Source organism: Myxine glutinosa, chromosome 9 (assembly GCF_964187855.1).
Source record: "Myxine glutinosa chromosome 9, kmMyxGlut1.1, whole genome shotgun sequence".
Taxonomy (NCBI): domain Eukaryota; kingdom Metazoa; phylum Chordata; class Myxini; order Myxiniformes; family Myxinidae; genus Myxine; species Myxine glutinosa.
The window spans coordinates 56,145,146-56,170,372 of NC_136269.1; the positions used below are offsets into that span (position 1 = coordinate 56,145,146).

General features: G+C 44.1%; 1 protein-coding gene across 4 annotated transcripts in view; it reads right to left on the bottom strand.

Annotated features, from left to right (window-relative positions):
• Positions 1–25,227, bottom strand: part of LOC137435377 (serine/threonine-protein phosphatase 2A 56 kDa regulatory subunit epsilon isoform) — a 169,709-nt gene that overhangs the window by 47,726 nt on the left and 96,756 nt on the right. For all 4 annotated transcript variants that reach the window (XM_068129119.2, XM_068129117.2, XM_068129118.2 and 1 more), the window contains 2 exons: positions 19,756–19,848; positions 11,917–12,047 (listed from right to left, as the gene is read on the bottom strand). In XM_068129119.2, the coding sequence (XP_067985220.2) occupies positions 11,917–12,047; positions 19,756–19,848 (224 nt within the window). The remainder of the gene's footprint in view (positions 1–11,916; positions 12,048–19,755; positions 19,849–25,227) is intronic.

The window sequence follows — 25,227 nt, forward strand, 5'->3', positions numbered from 1 at the left end:
CTTGGTTGGTCAACCAGGGAAGGTTTTCAGCCCGTCTTTCACGACTGACCACCAGCCTAACGGCTTGGCTGACCAGGCCTAACGTTCAAATTAAGACGATTAGGGCAGGAATTTGGCCATGGCGCCCATGTTAACTGGCCGACTTCGCCAAGGACATCGTGGAATCTTTAACGTCACCAAACGCTTCCAGCCGGGACGCCCACTTTAACATCCATCCGATGGACAGCACACACAGTAATGTCTCACAATGCCTGGGGAACACTGGGATGACACTGGGATGACACTGGGCTAAACAGCTCAGGCGGGTGCACATACCTCGAGACAATCCTGCAAAATCCTTGAAGCCTCCATATTAAACTCAATGCAATGACATCTTCTCATCTCTAACCCTTTCTCATCTTTTGTTCAGCTCTGTACAGATTACATTCTACTGTGTCTATAATATATATATATATATATTATATATATATAGTTGTATATATATGTATGTATGTATGCATGTATATATATATATATATATATGTATGTATGTATGCATGTATATATATATATATATATATATATATATATATATATATATATATATATATATATATATATATACAGTGGAACCTTGACTTATGAGTTTAATTCGTTCTGTGACCGAGCTCGTAACTCAATTTGCTCGTTTCTCAAATCAAATTTCCCCATTAAAATGCATTGAAATGCTATTAATCCGTTCCAGCCCGCCAAAAACCACACCAATTTTTTTTTAAATATACAGTATATATAAAAAATATCTCGCGCTTTATATTTCACCTGTATGCAGCATACAAGTTGGCAGGATGGCCTGGACTGGAGGTACGCACACTTGACTCTAAACTGTCCAGCCTGGGTTTGAATCCCGACCCAGCTATAACCTGTCATGTCGGTGTTTCACAGGCAGGGTGATTCATCAATGTGTGTACCGCTAAACTGGGCGCCCCGTTTGCGTCCCATTAGTTGTTGGATGTTGAGGATCTCAACGTGTCTTCCACAAAGAGAAGGCGAGCTATCGCCGGCACTCTGAACAAGTTGTGGCCTGGCATGCTCTTCTCCTCTGCCGTTATATACGTCCTCCTCGGCATCTTTTTCCAGAAGAGCCCTGTCTCGTCACAGTTGAAGATTTGCTGGGGGATGTATCGTTCGGCTTCTATCAGTTCGGCAAAAGTTATAATAAAATCTTCAGCTGCCTTCACATCCGCCTCACCAAGTCGACAACACGCACACCTCGCTCATGTTTTTCGACGATTGCGTGTTTTATATCCAAGCACATCATCCTCTTCTTCTTCTCAGTACTGCCCTTGGTACTCAATTTCTTAGGACCCATGGTTAAAACTAAGAAATTTTCCAAAATAACCAACATGCGGAAACAAAAATGCAGCGATATACGGCAGAGATACTGTACTTGCACGGCAAGATAACCACGTGACCGGAACCCACCTGGTGGCGGCTGGCGTAAACTCAAAATAACCAACATGCGAAAACAAAAATGCAGCGATATACGGCAGAGATACTGTACTTGCACGGCAAGATAACCACGTGACCGGAACCCACCTGGTGGCGGGTGGCGAAAGCTCGTAACTCAGATCTCGGCTCGCATCTCAAAGCAATAAACCGCCCGAGCGACGGCTCGTATCTCGAAAAACTCGTAAGTTGGTGCACTCGTAAGTCAAGGTTCCACTGTATGTATGTATGTATGTATGTATGTATGTATATATGTATATATATACACACACACACACACACACACACACACACACACACACACACACACACACACACACACACACACACACACACACACACAGTCACGTGAAAAAGTAAGTACACCCCATGTAAAGTTTTGACTTTTTCAACATATTTCAACATACAGCTATTTGATCTTCATTTCAACAATATTGATAGATAAAGGTGATATAATATAACAAATATCATGAAACATTTACATTTTGTAGTCCATTGTATCTATCTATAATTCCAGTAATCTCTGTCTGTCTGTCTGTACGTCTGTACGTTTGTCTGTGACCGCTGTTTCTCGACAACCACGGGTCCGATATACTTTTAACTTGCCAGGTATATTGCTGGGGACCCGAGGATGTGCCTTTTCAAGGTTTCATATTAATCGGACAATTACTTACCGAGCTATGTCCAAAAAACGATTCAACCAATCAGAGAGCAGCGAACGATCGCGTGTGCCGAACGTGGCGGGCACACTCTGCCTCGGATGGCACATTTGAGAGCGTATTCATTTATTTCACGTTTGCAAACTATGTTGGCGTTAAACTATGTTTTACAACTAATAAAAACGAATTTGCGATTCATTCGCTTTCCTGCGCGTTTGTGCACGCGATGGCGATTTCTTTACCAAACTCCGGAAGCCGTTCGCTTTGGACCAAACCATTGCATGTAAATAGAGGGGGGGGATTGTCACCACTCGCAAGCCGTTCGCTTTGGACCAAACCATTTCATGTAAATAGAGGGGGGGGATATAATTTTAGATATAGATATAGTACGGGCATGCCCTAGTAATTTAAATAAACATAAATGCAAATTTCACATGTGGAAAAAGTAAGTACACCCCTACATTTATCACGACTTCAAATACCTAAAATTAGAATCAGGTGCACCAGCTCAGGTGCAAATGATTAGAACATCGTTAGAGAGGATCTTGGAGGAACCTGTCTTATTTAAACCTCAGACATTTAGTTTGGTTTGCTCTTTGTTGTTGAAGTGTTCGGCGTCACCATGCCTAGATCAAAATAGCTCTCTGAGGCCTTCAGAAAGAAGGTTATAGATGCCTACGAGTCAGGGAAGGGATTGAAAAAGATCTCCAAACAATTTGAAATCAATCATTCGACTGTCCGGAAGATCAACTACAAGTGGAGAAGATTCCAAACAACTGCCAACTCGTTCAGGTCAGGCCGCCCCAGCAAGTTCAGCCCGAGAGCAGACCACAAGATGCTGAAAGAAGTCTCGAAGAACCCCAGAATGTCATCACGGGACCTACAGGTAGCTCTTGCCACTGTTGATGTCAAAGTGCACAAGTCTACCTTTAGAAAGAGGCTGCACAAATTTGATCTACATGGGAGGTGTGCCAGGAGGCAACCTTTGCTGTCCAGAAAGAACATCAGGGCAAGACTAAAGTTTGCCAATGAACACCTAGGCAAAGACCAGCACTTCTGGAACAATGTGCTCTGGACAGATGAGTCAAAGGTGGAGCTATTTGGCCACAGTATCAGAAGACATGTTTGGCGAAAACCAAAGACAGCATTTGACCACAAGAACCTGATACCAACTGCAAAGCATGGTGGTGGAAATATTATGGTTTGGGGCAGCTTTGCTGAATCAGGGCCTGGGCAACTCATCATCATAGAATCGACTATGAATTCTTCATTGTACCAGAGGGTGCTTGAGGATAATGTGAGGCCATCTGTCAAAGAGTTGAAGCTCAACCGAAGGTGGACCTTGCAACATGACAATGACCCTAAACATACCAGTAAATCCACCAAGGAATGGCTGAAAATAAAGAAATGGAGGGTTCTGGAATGGCCAAGTCAAAGCCCGGATCAAAATCCCATCGAGATGTTGTGGGGGTGTTTGAAACGAGCTGTGCATGCAAGAAACCCCTCAAACATCGCACAGCTGAAAGAATTCTGCACGGAGGAGTGGGCAAAAATTTCTCCCAGTCGATAGAGACTGGTAGACAGTTATAAGAAACGCCTACTTGAGGTTGTTTCTGCCAAAGGGGGCAATACCACCTATTGGAGCCAAGGGTGTACTTACTTTTTCCACATCCGAAATTTGCATTTGTTTATTTAAATTATACAATGGATGACAAAATGTAAATGCTTCATGATATTTGTTGTATTATATCACCTTTATCTATCAATGTTGTTGAAATGAAGATCAAATAGCTGTATGTTGAAATATGTTGAAAATGTCAAAATTAGAGCCAAAGAAGTGATATTATGATTAATACCTGACATTATTAAGTGGTGTGCACGTCGCAGACTCATCAAGAATTATTGTATTTGCCCTCGATGTAATGTCCATTGTGGTTTTATTACTCGTGGTGATGTATCAGACGGGAAGACATGGTACTGCTCTACCTGTAAGACTCGACAAAGCATTTGTCAAGGCAGTTGGTTTGAAGGCAGCCACCTATCCAGTTTACGCCCGTAAACTCCGACATTACAACCACCTATCCAGTTTATGCCCGTAAACTCCGACATTACCTAGGTTTTTTTTTCTTTCATCTTTCGATCCATATTTTTTTTCAGCGAGGAATATTATACACGGAATCTGAATCGGTGGCAGAGCAGCGCGCTGATTCGCTGATTCGCTCATTCGCGCTCATTGATGACGATCACGATCACGTGATGACGTGATCACGAATGATGTTCGTGACGCGTTCACGTGATGTTCCTTGCTGCCATAAACTCACAGCAAGTAGCATAGATTTTAGCATGATTAGCATTTAGCATGATTTAGCATGATTTAGCATAGATAGTAGCATGTTTCACATAGATTTTTTTTCAGCGAGGAATATTATACACGGATTCTGACCGGTGGCAGAGCAGCGCGCTGATTCGCTCAGAGCGATCACATGATGTTCCATCCCCGCCGCCAGTTGGCTTCACTTTTCACGGAGTAAGAGCGTTCTATATATTTTCAATTCAGTGCGCCCGACTCGCTCACGTACTTGATTTGTGGCATAGACATGGCCATTGGGCCTTCACGGTGTAATTTGTGCGAGGCTTTTGTCCGAGTGAGCTTGAGTCGAGAGGGCGAATGTACGGGTTGGGAATGTACGGGTCTCCCTTCCCCCACCCGGCAACGCCGGTACTGGAGGGCGTCACAGGATCGGTGAGTCTCCAAAATCCGCTTCGTGCTGTTGCGAAGATTCAGGACGATGTCGCGATTGTTGTGCTGCTCTCCGACCATGAGAACTGCAACGTCATTGTTGACTGGCCCTCCCCTTCCCTCACCCTTCCCCCTCCCCTTCTCCCCTTTCCCCCTCCCCCTCCCTTTTCCCCCTTCCCCTTCCTTTTCCCCCTTCCCCTTCCCCCCTTCCCCCCTTCCCCCCTTCCCCCTTCCCCCTCCCCCCCCCCCTGTAAGGACAGGCACATTTGACGATTGGCTTCACAATCGGGTATATAAGGGTTGTTGCGTTCTGTATTAGTGGAAAACAACTGCTGCACGTCTACAAAAGTTATTGCCGCTTCCTTTGGAGATGGTCCGTCAACCTGACAATGCTGTTTGTCATGGAGTGGTGGCTTTACGAAATTTTGGAATGAAACAGCATGCTTTTCCTCGGCAGTATGGCATCACTCAAGGTCAGGTGTCAAAGATCCTGAAACTAAATGCTCAGAGGGGTGTCCCTACTCCAATACCGAGGCCAGGACGTCCACGCAGAACCACAAGGAGAGATGACCGCCAGCTGCACCGGTTAGTCTGCAATGGCCGTACCAAGTCAGCTAATCGGCTTAGGGCTGAGTGGCAGCAACTGACAAATGTGCCTGTATCCAGAAGGCTAGTCAACCAACGACTGGTTCAAGCAGGCTATCGTGCCAGGCGTCCCCTGAGAAAGCCACGCCTGACCAGACAACACAGCCAGCGCCGATTGCAGTGGGCCAGAGAGCACCGTCAATGGCAGCCAGGACACTGGAATCACGTGACCTTCAGTGACGAGTCTAGATTTCTGGTCTATCATCAAGATGGCCGCGTCCGAATGCGCAGTCAAGTGCATGAAGCCCACAACGAAGACTGTATAGTGCCAAGAGTCCAAGCTGGAGGTGGTGGGGTGACCGTTTGGGCTGCTTTTCATGCAGGGGGTAAAACTGACCTGGTTGTTCTGAATGGAAACCTGAACCAGTTCAAGTACAGGATCATTCGGGAAGAAACATTGCTTCCATTTGCTCGTGCAGCCTTTCGAGGAAACTTTGTCTTCCAAGATGACAATGCACGGCCTCATCGTGCTCGCATGATCCAACACTTTCTGGCTGACCGTGGTGTAGAGCATATGGAGTGGCCTGCCATGTCCCCAGATATGAATCCGATAGAGAACTTATGGGCAGAATTAACGCGTCAAATCGACCACTTGGACCAGCAGCCAACCTCTGTGCGTGAATTGCAGCAGGCTATTGTCACTGCATGGCAAGCGATTCCTGTCCAAACCTTGGCAAATCTCGTGAACAGCATGCCTCGACGCGCACGTGCTCTCCTGAATGCTCGTGGGGGTTACACGAAGTACTGAATTGTAATTTTACTGTCCGTAATCCCAGTCATAATTTAGCTTTTGTTTTTGTTGAATTTTTTTTTGACTAATGTGCAAAATAAAGAGATACTTCTGGAAAACGTACAGAAGTTTAACACAGTACTGTCCGTGAATTGAGATCCATATCAGTTTACATCACTTTCAAGGATCAATTTATTTGCTTCTGTTACGTGGTCCTCCCGGTAACTACCTGGTCTTGGTGACCCCCGGACCGTGAGAGGACCCCGCCAGAAAGATATATGATTTATACGCTTTCGTAATGCAATCAATATGAAAGACACAAACAATTCAGGTCAATAAGCAACCCCACACCAAGGATCCGGATTAATTAATAATATATTCTCAATCCATCAACAACAATCAACAAGCAATTCACAATATTACTAAGATGGCCATCTCATATATTTCCCCCCTTTCCACTCCCGACCCCTCAATAGTCACTGTCCCTCACAATGTCTCTGGGCCCCTCCAGACCAAAGTGAAGGCCGACTTCTCCGCACACGGGTGGTTGAACGGACCCCGGGCTGACGTGCTCCAAACGTGCACGTCACGTACCGGGAACAGCTGCTGCAGCGCACACCTCCTGGCAAAGCAAAGCGGGCAAAGCAAAGCGCGGCTCGCAAAGCGCGCGAGGCCCAAGGTGCGACCCGTACACGCCCTCGGAGGCGTCGAGGCGAACAGTGCCGGACGCTTGGTTCCTTCCAGGAAGCCACGGCAACCTGACACGTAACAGGCAATCACCCCGCGCAGGTAACTCCTCTCGCCAGACGGGCTTTCAAACTCAGCGTTCCCCACGATAATCAATATCGACACCGCTCGCGTCGGAGCTGGGCGAGGAAGAAGAAGATTGCCGCTTCTCCCGGACCTCGTGTCTTTTCTTCTTCTTCCGGTTCACCATCCCGTTTCCGGTCTCCTGTTATCAGGAGCGCCTCTAACCATTTAACCACAACAACCTTTAATAGAATAAACATTAATAAGCAATGACCTGAATAGTAATTCACCTACATCCGGAATCCGTAACACTTCGCAATGTCAAATGTGGTTTTTGTTTCTTTTAAAGGTCACATTAACAAAATCTGGAATAATTTCAACATAATTCCAATGAACTTCTGGTTCTAAGTCATCTTGAAAAGTAAGTTCACCCCCACCAAAAAAAATTCCATTTTTAAATGCCAAGTCTGTATATACACACATCTCGTTTTGTCATTTCTGTTCCTCACAATTCTATCTCTCTCTTTTACACACACGCACGCACGCACGCACGCACACACAATTGTACAGTATCGGTTGTTCCTAACCTAAACATAAATAACTAGCAGAAGTACCCGGCATTTAGTCAGGTTCACGATGTCAATAAATTATATTTCGTTCAAAATCATGGTAGATTAGCAAACCTATACATTTTTGTAAAGGTTATAGCATAAGGAAACTAAAAATCAATGTTTACATTTGGAGATACCTGTATGGCGGCCATTTTGGATTTTCAAATGGCCTCTGTAAAATACATATTTTGTTCTATTTCTGCCTCTAATTACCCTAAAACTTTTTTAAAATATACTAAACCTATATTTTCAGGGACAAGGAATCCAATGAAAGTATCAAATTAGTGCAATGGGGAATGGTAAGACACGAATCAAAGGTTTTGAATTGCAAAATACTGTCTTTATATTCGCGATAAGTTGCATAATCAAATACATGTTATCATTTTGTACAGGCAGTTAATAACATCAAAATGTCTCACAATAATTCATATCACCAAACATACACAGGCAGTCAGCAAAATCATATATACACATGCAGTCAGTATAACTTCACATCTACACAGGGCAGTCAATGACAAAATATACACAGGCAGTCAATGGCATCAAACATACACGATTACAGAATATGCCATTTAGAGTTCGTCATCACTGTCCTGTGTGTCGTATCCGACAATATAGTCCGCATCGTTTTCACAGTCCGTTCCACACAAGCAAAGGTCGGTCAAATTGATTGGCAAATCGAATTGGTCGAATGGTCGATCGAATCGATTGGTCGAATTGGTCGAATGGAATTGTCGATTGGTCGAATTGGTCGAATCGAATTGGTCGGAATTGGCAAATGTAAACATTGATTTTCAGATTTTCCATGTAATAACGTTTCCAAAAATGTATAGGTTTGCTAATCTACCATGATTTTGAACAAAAAAACATAGTGAACCTGACTCATTGCCGGGCGGGGGAGGGGGGGGAGGGGGAAGGGGAGGGGAGGGGAGGAGAGGGGGGGGAGGGGAGAAGAGGGGGGGAGGGGAGAAGAGGGGGGGGAGGGGAGAAGAGGGGGGAGGGGAGGGGAGGGGGGAGGGGAGGAGAGGGGGTAGGGGATAGGGGTGGGAGGGGGAGGGGGGAGGGGGGGATGGGGGAGGGTGGGGAGGAGGAGGGTGGGAGGAGGGGTGGAGGGGAGGGTGGAGGGGAGGGGGGAGGGGGGAGGAGAGGGGGAAGGGGAGGGGGAGAGGGGGGGATGGGGAGGGGAAGGGGGGAGAGGGGAGGGGGATAGGGGGGAAGGGGAGGAGGAGAGGGGGGAGGGGTGAGGGGGGAGGGGTAGGGGGGGCAGGGAAGGGGGAGGAGGAAAAGGGAGGGGGAGGGGGAAAAGGGAGGGGGGGAGGGAGGGGGAGGGGAAAAGGGAGGGGGGAGGGGGAGGGGAGGGAGAAGGGGAGGGGGGTAGGGTGGAGGGGAAGGGGGAGGGGAGGGGGGGAGGGGGGGAGGGAAAAGGAGGGCCAGTCAACAATGACGTTGCCGTTCTCATGGCACAACAATCACGACATCGTCCTGCATCTTCGCAACAGCACGAAGCGGATTTTGGACTCACCGATCCTGTGACGCCCTCCAGTACCGGCGTTGCCGGGCGGGGGAAGGGAGACCCATACATTCCCAACCCGTACATTCGCCCTCTCGACTCAAGTTCACTCGGACAAAAGCCTCGCACAAATTACACCGTGAAGGCCCAATGGCCATGTCTATGCCACAAATCAAGTACGTGAGCGAGTCGGGCGCACTGAATTGAAAATATATAGAACGCTCATACTCCGTGAAAAGTGAAGCCGCCGTGTCACCATCTTGGTTAGCACGACTCGACCAACTCGCTTCGCGGATCTCGTTTGTTTTGAACGTGTGAATTACGTGCGAACACGTAATTGTGAGTTTATTGCGGCAAGGAACATCACGTGATCGCTCTGAGCGAATCAGCGCGCTGCTCTGCCACCTGCTCAGATTCCGTGTATAATATTCCTCGCTGAAATGCGCTGAGGTAAATATGAATAAAAAATATGGATCTCGTAAAGATGAAAGAAAAAAAAACCTATGTGGTGTGAATGGCAATGTTCCTCGCTGAAATGTGAAAAAACGCAATGGCTTTTCGCTCTGAATTACGTGCGAACGCGTAACTGTGAGTTTATGGCGGCAAGGAACATCACGCGATCGCTCTGAGCGAATCAGCGCGCTGCTCTGCCACCTGCTCAGATTCCATGTATAATATTCCTCGCTGAAATGCGCTGAGGTAAATATGAAAAAAAAATATGGATCATCAAATATTTTGAGGTAGGCCATGTTCTTCCCAGGCTCAATGGCCATGTCTATGCCAAATATCAAGCACGTGAGCCTCTCCGTTTAGGAGTCTATCGGTAACATTACACACACACACACAAACTGTGTTTTATATATATAGATTTAAAGGATTGTTGTAAATGATGTTAATTTCACAACATCCCATATTCAACTTTATTTAAATTGTAAACCTCAAACATAGTTTCTCCACCTAAAGCAAGAACCTTAACCTGTAAGCAATTGACTCGTTTCCCGACTGCATGGATCATCAGCTGGGCACCGTTCTTCCTCGAGGTTTCGATCCTTTCAGCCCAGGACCTCTCCAAACGGCGGATCCACAACCTCAATCAGGGATCCACATCAATAGATGTACATCAGTAGATCCACAACCTCAGTTGCATCCAGGCAGTCAGTCAACCCATCAATGCAACATCACTTATTCCAACTTTACTCGCAATAGGATGTAATGTGTTATCATATATTTATAACTTTCCTTACACACTTGATAATATGATAATATCATTAAATCATTCACATCTTACCTAAAATACATCAATTTACCAACCAGCATGACCACACCACCTACCTTTCTATCAAACTGCACTTCGAATGTTCAAACTGTCACCTATAACGGTTTTTAGCATGCTGCCGTATCCTAGCAACCACTGATTCCTAGCAACATTGATTTGTAGTATATTTAATTATTATATTGTACTGTATTTACATAAAGATCTCATGAATAATATTATATTGTACTGCACTGTACTTGTATTATGTTGTGCTGTAATATAATAATATTATATTGTACACTTCGAATGTTCAAACTGCCACAGTCACACGCGCGTGCACACGCACACGCACACGCGCGCGCACACGCACACGCACGCACGCGCACACACACACACACACACACACACACACACACACACACACACACACACACACACACACACACACACACACACACACACACACACACACACACACACACACACACTAATAGAGTAAATCACGATGTCTCAAAAGTCTGTTTCCTTCAAGTCATGGACTTTGCTTCAAATATATATAATTTAATTAACTCAATGTCATTGCGGCACTCATCGATCCACAAAAGATTTCAGATACAAAATTTCAGATATTTATTTCAGATACAACAAGCATTCTGAGTATTGCACTGCAATACATGTCCCCTACCGGCAGTCTGTCGTCCAGAAAACTGTTGGGGAAATTACCAAAGTTCAAAGTGCCATAACTTTGTCAAAAATGATCGAAACGTTGTGAAGTTCGAACTTGATCTGTAACTTATCATGAGGAAACCATATACCAAGGTTGAAATCATTAGCATTTAGAGTTTAGGAAAACAAAGTCCAGAAAACTGTTCTTTGCGTGACAGACGGACAGACTGACAGACGGAGGGACGGAGTGCAAACCTATAGTCCCATCCGGTGTGCACCGGTAGGGGACTAACAAGCATTTTGAGTATTGCGCTGCAATACATGTCCCCTACCGGCAGTCTGTCGTCCGGAAAACTGTTGGGGAAATTACCAACGTTCAAAGTGCTATAACTTTGTCAAAAATGATCGAAACGTCGTGAAGTTCGAACTTGATCTGTAACTTATGAGGAAACCATGTACCAAGGTTGAAATCATTAGCATTAAGAGTTTAGAAAAAAAGTCCGGAAAACTGTTCTTTGCATGACGGACTGACAGACGGACAGACTGACAGACGGAGGGACGGAGTGCAAACCTATAGTCCCCTCCGGTGTACACCGGTAGGGGACTAATAAGCATGTGTGTAGTTTTATAAGCATATTTGTACATGTACTTTCATGTCCGAAATAATTGGTACTGAGGAGTGTCATGAATGTCAAAAGGAATTCTCCGATCTCGATCACCATAGCAGCTGCGGTATTACTAACAACAGCTGCTCAAAATGTTCTTCCCTAAGCTTCCCTATTTCAAGGCCAAGATCAAAGCAATACTGTCAAAGATCCCAGCCACACATGTTTGCATAGCTTGGGACATCAAGAGATGTACACACCTTAGAAAAAAGTTGTTTATTTGTTTTCGGATGAAGGCTCGAAGGCCAAGAAACTTGCCATATATTCTATGCAAGACAGTCTTCAGAAAATCCCTTTCTCGGGGATCTTCACTGTCGAACAGCTCCAGCAACTGTGGAATGAAATGTGTTACATAAGAAATTTTACAAAAGTTGTGCAAGCATAAATTTGCACTTGCAATTGTTTTGTGACTTGAAAAACCGCAACAGGTAAACGAGAGGAATGCAGGCTTGATAAAAAGATATCACACTTGTTTTGTGGCCTCATACTTCTACACATTAAGTTGGGTAAAACTAAAAGCTTTTTTTCCCAAAATATGAATGCACTCAATAGATGCGAAATCAAAATAGCCATGTCATACTGTGTTGCACATCATCACACAATTCCTAGGCAAGAACAATATTGCACAAATTTAAGCAAATGTGGCCACATAAACCTCCAATCATCGCAAAGTAAGCCCAAGAGAGGTGCCCAATGTTATCCAATCAGGTGGCTTGTCAAGAAAGATCGCCTGTACTTGAAGATAATGTGCATGGTTTGAATATAGATTGTCTGCCCACAGGCTAAGTAATCTATACTATGAAGTTTGAACAGTTCACGTGTTTGTTTGCAAACGCCAATTTTTGGCTGATCTTGACCAAACTGGTAAAAGTAGCGACATTCAAGGGGCCCTGGCAGGCATGGTATCCTAAGAGGGTCAGTGTCACAATCACCCATACTCAGAGGCTCTGGGGATATTCATGACGGACATTCAAATAGTCAATGAAAGTGTAATGCACAGCTGTACAAGAGGCCAAATAAAAAGCACATCAAACAGGATGAACAAAAGCTTTCGACAGAATGTCTAAAATTGAAGGCCTCGTAATTCTGGCCGACCGATCATCTGTCCATGTACCTTAGTATATGCGACATTTCAAAAGCCATTGAACATTTAGCTTTCATATACATATATATATATATATATATATATATATATATATATATATATATATATATATATATATATATATATATATATATATATATACATATATATATAGATAGATATATATATATATATATATATAGATAGATAGATATAGATATAGCCGATATCTACTCCTCATGCCATTATCTCACTCCTCTGTGCACATGCCAGAGCTGTAGATAGAGAAAGTTTGGCCAACTAAACAATAGGCGCCGTGTTGTTACCCAAGGTCAAGTGCACGCACGCGTGCGTTCAAGCGTGCATGCAACTTACTGGTATTAGGGACGGGTAAATTTTTATGTTCCTGAGTTTCATACATTGTATAGTCACAGTTGCGATTGAGTGGAAGTTGGGATGGATGAGTGGAAGGAAGGATGGATGAGTGGAAGGAAGGATGGATGAGTGGAAGGAGGGATGGATGAGTGGGAGGAAGGATGGATGAATGGAAGGAGGGATGAGTGGAAGGAAGGATGGATGAGTGGAAGGAGGGATGGATGAGTGGGAGGAAGGATGGATGAATGGAAGGAGGGATGAGTGGAAGGAAGGATGGATGAGTGGAAGGAGGGATGGATGAGTGATGGATCTTCCACTCATCCATCCTTACTTCCACTCATCCATCCAAAGTTCCACTCATCCATCCTTCCTTCCACTCATCCATCCCTCCTTCCGCTCATCCATCCCTCCTTCCACTCATCCATCCCTCCTTCCACTCATCCATCCCTCCTTCCACTCATCCATCCCTCCTTCCACTCATCCATCCCTCCTTCCACTCATCCATCACTCCTTCCGCTCATCCATCCTTCCGCTCATCCATCCCTCCTTCCACTCATCCAACCCTCCTTCCACTCATCCATCCCTCCTTCCACTCATCCATCCCTCCTTCCACTCATCCATCCCTCCTTCCACTCATCCATCCCTCCTTCCACTCATCCATCCCTCCTTCCACTCATCCATCCCAACTTCCACTCATCCATCCCAACTTCCACTCATCCATCCCAACTTCCACTCATCCATCCCAACTTCCACTCATCCATCCCAACTTCCACTCATCCATCCCAACTTCCACTCATCCATCCCAACTTCCACTCATCCATCCCAACTTCCACTCATCCATCCCAACTTCCACTCATCCATCCCAACTTCCACTCATCCATCCCAACTTCCACTCATCCATCCCAACTTCCACACATCCATCCCAACTTCCACTCATCCATCCCTCCTTCCCCTCATCCATCCCAACTTCCACTAAGCGAATGCTTGCAATGCGATGCACGTTCTGCTAGTTACGGAGGTTGGGTAACAACATGGCGCCTGTGAATCACATGACAGCGCTTAACCAATCATAGGGCAGACCAGTTGAAACAAGGTTGACCTAACTCTATGTACGGCTCTGGCGCATGCGTGATCGGAGCAAGATTCTGTACAATTTAGCAAATTCAGAGCCAAAGTACTGCTAAACTGTAGTGTCAGGTCAATCTTTTGGGCCTGCCAACGGTGACATGTTACCCAATGCTACCTGCCGTGTGGTTGGGTTGCCGGCGACTCAACCGATACGCCTCACTGGCTTTGCTTGTGGGGAAGGTGACTGTGACACCCTGCCAGGACCAAAAACAATACCTGGCAAAGGGGCGGATAAGCTCCCAAAGGGAGCCAATGGCCATCCAGTAAGGAGATGGTGTCTCCTAAAAAAACACCCACTCGGTTTGAGCCGGTTCAAATCATACCAAAGACTTGAAAAACGTACTCAATGCTCAGGTCAATCGGATAAAAATCGATGATTTTATACATTTGACCTTGAATTGACCCTTGACCTTTTGACCTCAAAGAGTTGCTTTCCCAATTCAGTGACTCAATACGCAAATGCTGTTTTGTCAAACAAACAAACACACAGGAAAACAAACAAACAGAGTGAAAACTGAGTACTCCCTTTCGGTGCCCGGCGATGACATCATGCAGCGCCTGACGATGGAATGGGGAAAGGAGCGGTGTGCAAAAAAACTGCAGGTTCACGTTTTGATTCATGTTCCAATTCGTGTTTACTTTGTTTAATATACAAAATTCAAATGAAATTAAGTAGTTCCTCCATCATAAACTGACGTCTGTAGAGACAGACTGACAAACAGACAAAGTGACAGTTTTTTTTCATCAGGCAACCAGGCTCATGAACAATGAACACTGATTGCCGGTGACCTGTTGCCTGTCTGACTGCTAAACACTACTTATATTTCTATTACTGCCGCTGTTATCACTTTATTATCACTGTTCATCACTTTATTATTACTGCTACTTATTATTATTATTGCTGCTATTTACCATTATTATTCTCTACTTACTATTATTATTCTTATGTTATTGTCGCTGTTATCACTATTAATGAAAAACTGCTACTTATTATTATTAGACCTGCTACTTACTCTTTATTCTTATTATATATTGTTATGAATGTTGCTATTTTTTTATTCTATATTGTTATTTTATTTATTGTTATTGCAAAGTCGAGGAGCCAATACTTCAGAAAGAATTTTACTGCTTTATATTTGTATGGGACATGTAATAATAAAGACTCTTGAATCTTGAAGTGACCCACTTGCATAACCGCACTTTTCGTTTCACATGTGCGGGGTAATGGTATTGCTACGGATTCGTCACTTCCGTTGTGATGGTTTGCATCCACTGTAAATATTTCTGATTCCATGTACTATTATTGTTTTCAAAAGGTTTATTGTCCATGAACTGTTTTCAAAAGGTAAAAAAGTTAATGTTAAAAGAAACAGGAAACCGGATCGGGAACCGGGTGATGAAGAGGAAGAAGAGGGAAAAAGAGGGCGGAGCGAGTGAGTTGGACAAGAAAGCCGAGTTGCACCGAGTTCGGAATCGAACGTTGGCGAGCAAGTCACTAGCGAACTTTCAGGTTTCCGGGAAAGGGATTCCTGCGACAGAGTTGTCATCGCTGTGACCGATCAACCTGCGTGTCAGGTTTTTGGCGGTGGATTTCGAGGACAATTATTGCCGGGCCGTTACGTCTCAAGAGCAGGTCGTCGGCCATTTTGACTCGCGCAGGACTTGTGCTTCGCTCGCGGTTTCATCTCTTTTCGACCATTTTCACCGCATTCAGACGTCGAACTGGGGCGTGTGTGTGACGTGGCTTTTTGAAGGTTACTTCATCCATACCCGAGGGTGTGATCTCTCAGTCGCCTGTAGGGCGCCTTTGGATTCCCAGTCGCCTTGAGGGCGCCTTTGTACAGCTTCGGCGGTGTGACTGTACTTGCCATCCGCACGGGATTCTGGTCTCGATTGGACATCGTTCTGGCGATCGCTGGAGCGAATTAACGTTGGCTTGAAGCCGGGAATAAGAGACATTGGGGAATGTTCTTGGTTTCACTCACTTGGAGCACAATGAGTTATATATTACAATACTGATGGTACCATCATAGGACATATTGATTGTACTTTTGAATACTATTATTGTTGTACTGTTATTCTTGTGTGATCTTAATACAATATTTGTTTGTGAGTAACAATTGGTGTGGCTTCACCATTGATCTTTGACATACGGAATAACACATTTTTCTGCTGTGATTCCTCTCGGGGCTCGGAGGTACACCGTGACCCGGGGGTCAGGGAGGAGCACATAACAATATGGACAACAGACAGACATGTCAGAATTCAGCATTTATTTATCTCTATCAGAGGATTGCACTTTCTTTGTGTCCCATATGATGTCACATAAATAAATCACATGAACAACATTCACGTGTTTGGTTCTTTTTTATAGCGGAAAGTGTATTGCATCAACTTCATGATGCCTTTGTTCTGCACAGACAGAAATCTTCCATGAGTGTTAGAGCAAAATCTTCCATGAGTGTTAAGACATTTTAAAATCCCATTGTTTGCACATGCCAGCTCCAATTCAAACCATTGTTACTTCTGCCACCAAAGGTGGATGGAGGTTATGTTTTCACCCCTGTCTGTTTGTAACTTGCAAAAAATGAAGATTTTCAAGTACCTGGAACAGTCGGTACAGACACGTGAAAAAGTAAGTACACCCCATGTAAAGTTTTGACTTTTTCAACATATTTCAACATACAGCTATTTGATCTTCATTTCAACAATATTGATAGGTAAAGGTGATATAATACAACAAATATCATGAAACATTTACATTTTGTAGTCCATTGTATAATTTAAATAAACATAAATGCAAATTTCGCATGTGGAAAAGTAAGTACACCCCTACATTTATCACTACTTCAAATACCTAAAATTAGAATCAGGTGCACCAGCTCAGGTGCAAATGATTAGAACATCGTTAGAGAGGATCTTGGAGGAACCTGTCTTATTTAAACCTCAGACATTTCGTTTGGTTTGCTCTTTGTTGTTGAAGTGTGCGGCGTCACCATGCCTAGATCAAAAGAGCTCTCTGAGGCCTTCAGAAAGAAGGCTATAGATGCCTACGAGTCTGGGAAGGGATTTAAAAAGATCTCCAAACAATTTGAAATCAATCATTCGACTGTCCGGAAGATCATCTACAAGTGGAAAAGATTCCAAACAACTGCCAACTTGTTCAGGCTGTTCAGATTGTCATGGGGACCCCAAGGCTAACCCCCGCTCTAGTAGGGAAAATGGCCTTTAAAATGCATGTTGTTGTTGTTGTTGTTGCCAACTTGTTCAGGCCAGGCCGCTCCAGCAAGTTCAGCCCGAGAGCAGACCGCAAGATGCTGAAATAAGTCTCGAAGAACCCCAGAATGTCATCACGGGACCTACAGGTAGCTCTCGCCACTGTTGATGTCAAAGTGCACGAGTCCACCATTAGAAAGAGGCTGCACAAATTTGATCGACATGGGAGGTGTGCCAGGAGGAAACCTTTCCTGTCCAGAAAGAACATCAGGGCAAGACTAAAGTTTGCCAATGAACACATAGGCAAAGACCAGCACTTCTGGAACAATGTGCTCTGGACAGATGAGTCAAAGGTAGAACTATTTGGCCACAGTACCAGAAGACATGTTTGGCGAAAACCAAAGACAGAAGTTGACCACAAAAACCTGATACCAACTGTAAAGCATGGTGGTGGAAATATTATGATTGGGGCAGCTTTGCTGCATCAGGGCCTGGTCAGCTCACCATCATAGAATCCACTATGAATTCTTCATTGTACCAGAGGGTGCTTGAGGATAATGTGAGGCCATCAGTCGGAAAGTTGAAGCTCAACCGAAGGTGGACCTTGCAACATGACAATGACCTTAAACATACCATTAAATCCACCAAGGAATGGCTGAAAAGAAAAAAATGGAGGGTTCTGGAATGGCCAAGTCAAAGCCGGGATCTAAATCCCGTCGAGATGTTGTGGGGGGATTTGAAATGAGCTGTGCATGCTGTGCAACAATTTTTTGTTGAATAAATGATTGCAAAGTCAATTTGTCATTGTTTTTTGTTCAATTAGATCACCTTTATCTATAGATACTGTTTAAATGAAGATCAAATATTGATATGTCCACATGTTAAAAAGATTTTAAAAACATTTCATGGGGTGCACTTACTTTTTCCACATGCGAAATTTGTATTTATGTTTATTTAAATTATACAATAGACTACAAAATGTAAATGTTTCATGATATTTGTTATATTATATCACCTTTATCTATCAATATTGTTGAAATGAAGATCAAATAGCTGTATGTTGAAATATGTTGAAAAAGTCAAAACTTTACATGGGGTGTACTTACTTTTTTACGTGACTGTATATTGATCAGTTGACTTTGTTATTCTGTCTGAGTTTGTTTGTCACTCACCTACAGGTCACAATTCTAAACCGATCGTCATAAAACTTTACTGAGTTGTAGAAGGTAGTCGCTCGCAACTTAGAAGCCTATTGATTTTGAGGTCAAAAGTCATCTTGAGGTTACATTTCTAAAATCGTCATTTTTTTCATCCAATTGACTTGAAAGTAAAACAGCATTTGCATATCGAATCACTGAATTGGGAAAGCAACTATTTGAGGTCAAAAGGTCAAAGGTCAATGCAAGGTCAAATGTCTAAAATCATCGATTTTTATCCGATTGACCTGAGCATCGAGTAAGGTCGTTAATTTTAATCTTAACGAAATGGACAAGTTGATGTATCCATGGCAACCTTTGGGGGGGGGGGGGGGGGGGTTGGATTTTGCAGATATCATGCTCTGCATGACACCTTTCTTGTTCTGTCTGTTTGTCTATTTGTTTGTCACTCACCTACAGGTCACAATTCTAAACTGATAGTCATGAAACTTTACCAAGTTGTGCACGTAATCACAACTAAGAAGCCTATTTATTTTGAGGTCAAAGGTCAACTCAACGTCAAACTTCTAAAAATCATCAATTTTCATCGGAAAAATGGTCAATTTTCATCCAATTGACCCAGCTATGATTAAGACGGTCTATTTAAATCTTAATTAATTAAATGGCCAATTTCATGTCTCCATGGCAAAAAATATTTCCTTGGGGGGGGGGTTACAAGTATCATGCTCTTCACATCTTTCTTGTTTGTTTGTCTGCCTGTTTCTTTGTGAACAGGATATCTCAAAAAGTTGTGGACGGATTCGGACTAATTTGTTGGAGAGGTTGTGGATGTGACAAGGACGAGATGATTAGATTTTGGTTCAGGTCCGGATCCAGATCCAACCCCTCAGTGGGATACAAAATGAAAACTGCTCAATCTGGTGGAGGTATGCTCTCTACATTTTGTTGCATGAAATCAGAATTAATTGGTTGTGAAAATTATGATAAAATATATACCACCACCCGTAAAACAGTCAAAAGTATTGTTACATTCACCATCATTGTGCCTTGCACTGCCAAGAAGGCAGTCGACAACTTACCTGCAACACAAACTTCTGGTCGATGCACTTTTTTGCCACACTTGGCTGAAATTCTTGATTCTCCAGAAATCGCAAGAAGAATTCATACACGATCTAATAAAAACAAGTGGAGGTAATAATATGAATGAAAAGCAGTAATGATCAAGTAAAATAAGGACAATCATTACAAAGGAGCTGTACTGCTTTAGAGTGAAACCGATGAACAACGAAGCTAGGCAATAATTTATTCAAAAAATTTCAAATTCAAAATTCCAAAAAATTCAATGGCTTTAATTTATTTATTTTAAGCATCGAGTAGTAATATGCAGCTAAGGTTGCATATTCTGAAGGCAACCATATTTGCATGCTGGCAATCCACACTGTATTGGCTCCTATTTACAACACAGATGCCTTGATGCAAACCTCAAGGCTGCCTTCATGCACATTGCCCTTTTGACATGGCTCAGCAGTCAGGCATACTTGTCAAGCAGCAACATACAGAGCACCACCTCCCCCTAATCAGTTCCCAGACGTTGAAGCACATTAAAAGTAAAGGCACAATCTCATGTACTGCAAGACCCCGGTTTAGGTTGGTGATGCGTTCATGAAAGGTGTGATGAATAACAAAATGATGGCATATCAAAGCAGTTTTTCTCATAAGAATTAATGGAATAAAGGGGACGGAGGGACAGATACATTTCTAATGTCACCACTTCAGGTATTATATTTTGCTTTTTACCTATGGTATTACCCTTTTGCGATTGACGACAGCTATATTCAAGTACACATATATGTAAGGATACGTGGAAAGGAAAGGTGGACCCTTTCCCCTTACTTAAACCTTGGTAAGTGTAATACGGTTCGTATATTTTGAGTAGCGGATAGATTGAAATGTACCAGGGACCTGTCAGGTTAAGTCGTGTGTTGCATGTGACGCTGAGGATGCAGCGTATATAATTTATAGACATGTTAGATCTTAATATGTGGGCATGAACACCTCATGTGGTAGGCGGGGGATAGTAGGTGAAAACTTCTCACGAGAGAAGCACACATCTGTCAGGCCATTGTGTATCCCCCCCATGGCGGCGTAATGTGCTCTGGAGACAGACATGCCATCCAAGCTGGGTTCACTTTGTGTTGGTGGTATGTGGAGGGAAAGGATGGAGGGCACCACCAGGAGGTCTTGCTCAGAGGACAAAGGGGCCCATGAGGCCTGGTTGAGGAGGTGGATTGCTGGCATTCCACACCAAGCACCATCTTCATCGTGCTGATTTTGGCTTCTGTGAGATATTGTCTTGTACCTGGATCCTGATGCAATCTATTTTGAGTCAGGCCTCCACCTTGAGCATCAGATAATGGAAGTCTGGCCGACAATGGTTTTGATGCACGAGTGTGATCAGTGGCGCCTTGTGGGTTAGGAATAGTTTTATTTCCAATCATTGTACATAAGTTTGAATATCCTCATTCACCTTTTTGTGTTCATTTGACTTGCTTGGTTCATTCAGTTTTTGTTTATAGCATCTTGTTACCCTCTTCCCTGTTTATTTTACAAATAAATCCTTCAACAATTAAAAAAAACCTGTTTCAGCCATCTGTTTCCTTGTCCATGTACCGCCATTATTTCGGTCCAATTTAAGCTTCTTGGAGAACAGTAAATTTACAATGAATTAATTGCATTGCAGTGCATTTTTTTTTTTTGTATACTGAATCGAGGCTCGTGAAAGAGCTAACATTTATTTCACAAACAAATCAACCAGACAAACAAAATATATCAAAAGAGGGAGCAGAAGACAAGATGGGGAGAGAAGGGGAAGCACACAAACACAACATTTGAGAGCAGGAAGATGTTCTGGAGGGAAAGGGCTTGGGGGGAGGAGGTGGGGGAAGGGAGGTGGGGGGGGCAGGGGGGGGGGATGGGAGAAGTATAAAACACAAGGACACCAAGGACTTCCAGGACAGAAATTGGTATTTCAAAAAAGTGGATTTGGGGTGAAATTAGCGGGGGTAGAAAAGATCAAGGTTTTGGATGGGGGAAGATAAGAGATGGTGGTGAACAGCTGTTTTAAAGACCTGGAGGGTGGAGTGGGATTGAAGAGAGTAAGGGAGTTTGTTCCAGAGGTGGGAGCAAAGAGGAATGAAGGAGTGAAGGTGAGCAGAGAGTCTTGATTTTGGCAGTTTAGCCATAAGAGGGTTGCAGGCAGAACTTGTGCGACCTGCAGGAATATTTGGGGGACAGAGCCCAGAGAGAGCTGGGGGGGGGGGGGGCAAGGCCAGAGAGGAGTCGGTAGAAGACGGAAAGACCACCAACCTGCCTGCGGTGAGTGAGTGAAAGGCCCTTGGAGTTAGCTTCATCGCGGGAGATTCCAATGATTCTGAATGCTTTGGTTTCAACAGAGTGAAGACGAGCTAGGTGTGAGGGAGGACCACCAGCCCATAGGGGAGAGCAGTATTCCATTGAGCTGCGGATGAAAGCCTTGTATGTGGTGAGGAGCTCAGGTGTGCCAAGGAAGGACTTCGCACGACGGAGGATGTCCAGTCGGCGACTGGCTTTGGAGGCCAGATTTGAAATGTGGTTTTCCCAGGAAAGATCATGGCAGATAGTGAGACCCAAAAGCTTGAGTGACAGAACTTCTTGGAGAGGATTATTCAGAAAGTGGATGGGAGGGTTGTCCAGTCGGTCTTTTCGGAGAGACATCGTAAGAGTGTGAGATTTGTCAGGATTGAAAGACATGTTCCACTTGTTTGCCCAGTCTGTGATTTTGTCCAGGTCTGCAGAGAGTGAGGAGGCTGCAGACTGCCAATCTGAGGGATGAGGAATGGAGCGACAGAGTAGAGTCATCAGCAAAGAGATAGAGAGGATTTTCAAGAGAGTCAGAGAGATCATTGATGAAGACCAGAAAAAGCACAGGGCCCAGAACACTGCCTTGGGGAACTCCAGCCTGAACAGGAAGAGGAGATGAGAGAAACCCATTCAGGGCCACACGTTGACTACGACCAGAGAAGAAGTCCGCCAGCCATGCGTGGAGATTTCCATTGATACCAAAGGAGGAGAGTTTAGTGAGCAGAGCGGGGTGCCAGACCGTATCGAAGGCACGTGATATGTCAAGGGAGACAGCTCTAATTTCCTGTTTGGCATTGAGGACCTCCATCCATTGTTGAGAAAGCAGAAGCAGCATGTCCAGAGTAGAGTGACCAGGTCTGAAACCAAATTGATGATCAGAGATCAAGCCATTGGAGAAGAGGAAAGATTTCATATCTGAAGCAATGATGGATTCCATTACTTTGCTGATAATTGGGAGAAGGCTGATTGGTCTGTAGTTGCTAGGATCTGTTTTTGCACCTTTTTTGTGCAAAGCGGTGATGTTGGCTGATTTCCAAGCAGATGGCAGATGACCTTGAGCAAAAGAGAGGGTGAAGAGAACAGAGAGAGGCAGTGAAAGAGCGGAAGAACAGGATTTTAGGACCCGTGGGCTGATGCCGTCAGGTCCAGTTGCAGAATCAGAGTCGGGGGTTGACAGAAACTTTTCCACCTTGTCAGGAGGAAAGGACACAGAGTCCAGGAGCAGCTGGGTACGACTGGGTACGGCGGGTACAGAGAGGGATGGGTTTGGGACACAAGATTTAGAGGCAAACACAGAGTTGAGGCATTCAGCTTTTTCACGTGCGGAGTCAGCCATGTAGCCGTTTGAGGTGAGGGAGGGGATGGAGGGCGAACAAACACCAGAAACAGATTTGACCAGACGCCACCAGGATTTGGAAGAGGGAGACAGATAAGAGAGTTCAGTCTTGAGAACGGAGAGATATTGTTTCCTGGCTCTCCTGAGGGTGGACACACACTTGTTTCGGGCTTTGTGAAAGGAAATGAGATTTCCTTCCATTGGATTTGCTTTCCATGAGACGAAAGCAAGTTGTTTCTGGGCAATAGCCTCACCACAAGATTCCGTGTACCATGGACGGGAGGAAGGGTATGACAACTGAAGACGAGATGGGATAAATCTGTGCATGAGAGAGAGCAATTTACTTTGGAAGAATTCCCAGGATGAGTTGATGTCAGAAGCGGTAGAGATGGGAGACCAGTCCAGATGATTGATGGCTGCTTGAAGACCGTGCCAGTTGGCCTGAGTGAAATGCCAGACTCGTCGACGCTGAGGAGGCTCTCTGAGAATGGTCAGAGAGATGTCCACTTTAACAAGCACATGATCAGATGAGCCGATTGGAGCAGAAGGTGATGGGGAAGATTTGGAGGGGAGGGGCAAGGGGGAGGATTTGAAAGGGATGGGTGATGGGGAAGATTTGGAGGGGAGGGGCAAGGGGGAATATTTGCAAGAGATGGGTGTTGGGGAAGATTTGGAGGGGAGGGGCAAGGGGGTAGATTTGGAGGGGAGGGGCGATGGGGAAGTTTTGGAGGGGAGGGGTGATGGGGAAGTTTTGGAGGGAAGGGGTGATGGGGAAGATTTGGAGGGAAGGGGTGATGGGGAAGATTTGGAGGGGAGGGGTGAGATTGGATTTTGAAAAGTGTATGATTAATGGGAAACGAACATTTATTGCAAAATGAGTTTCTTGAGACCTTCGAGTCAAAAATACGTTTGAGGACGCTGAAGGAGGGGTGGAGTGCAGTAGAGTTTTGGGAATGTAGAAAAGAGGAACTGTAAGAGATGGAATTTTTTTTGGAATTAATAGATTTGGTGAGCAAGTCGAAAGCATCCTTTTATAGAAGAAGAAGAAAAAGATGTTATAATATACGACAGAATAGTTATTCAGGGGAAAGTTTAAACATTTTTAACAATGTGATCACGTGATCACGAACAACGTGATCGAAGAACGAACGAACAAATAAGAACAACGAATAAACGAATAAGAGCAGAGAAGGAAAACAAATTTTTTTTTTTTTTTTTTTTCAGTTGAGATTTTAAACAAGGAAGTATGGGGTGAAAGACTGGGACAAAAACAGAGAACGAAAGTAAATGCAGCGCAATCGACGAACCGCTGAGAGAAAAACAAAGCCTCAAGGTGGGACACGGAAGCCTACTAGGCCTCAGAATACGCGACATGAATTAACCGACGATTTTGTATACATGTATGAAAAATTAATACCGAGAATCTTACTAAAGACACACTATAGGTATACACACCAAAAGATAGATACAGTTTCGACAAAAACACAATTGTGAAAAATTACTTAACTTCGAAAGCGAGAGCGCATGGACAACTTCGAAAGGACGTGACCTCCAATCTTGCGCATGCGCAAAACATTCAAATTAAAGATAGTTCGGTCCATTTACCAAGTCTAACTCATTGCTGAGGTTCCTGTTTTAATGGGAGCTTCAGACGTCACAATAAAAATTTAATAAAAAACAATTACCAGACATATTTAAATAAAAATAAATCTCTTCCGGAAGTGGTCAAAGTTGGTGGTCATCTTCTTCCTTGGGCATATTTATTGATCGGATGCAAACTTAATAACCTGACACCATCAATGGCACATTTACCCGC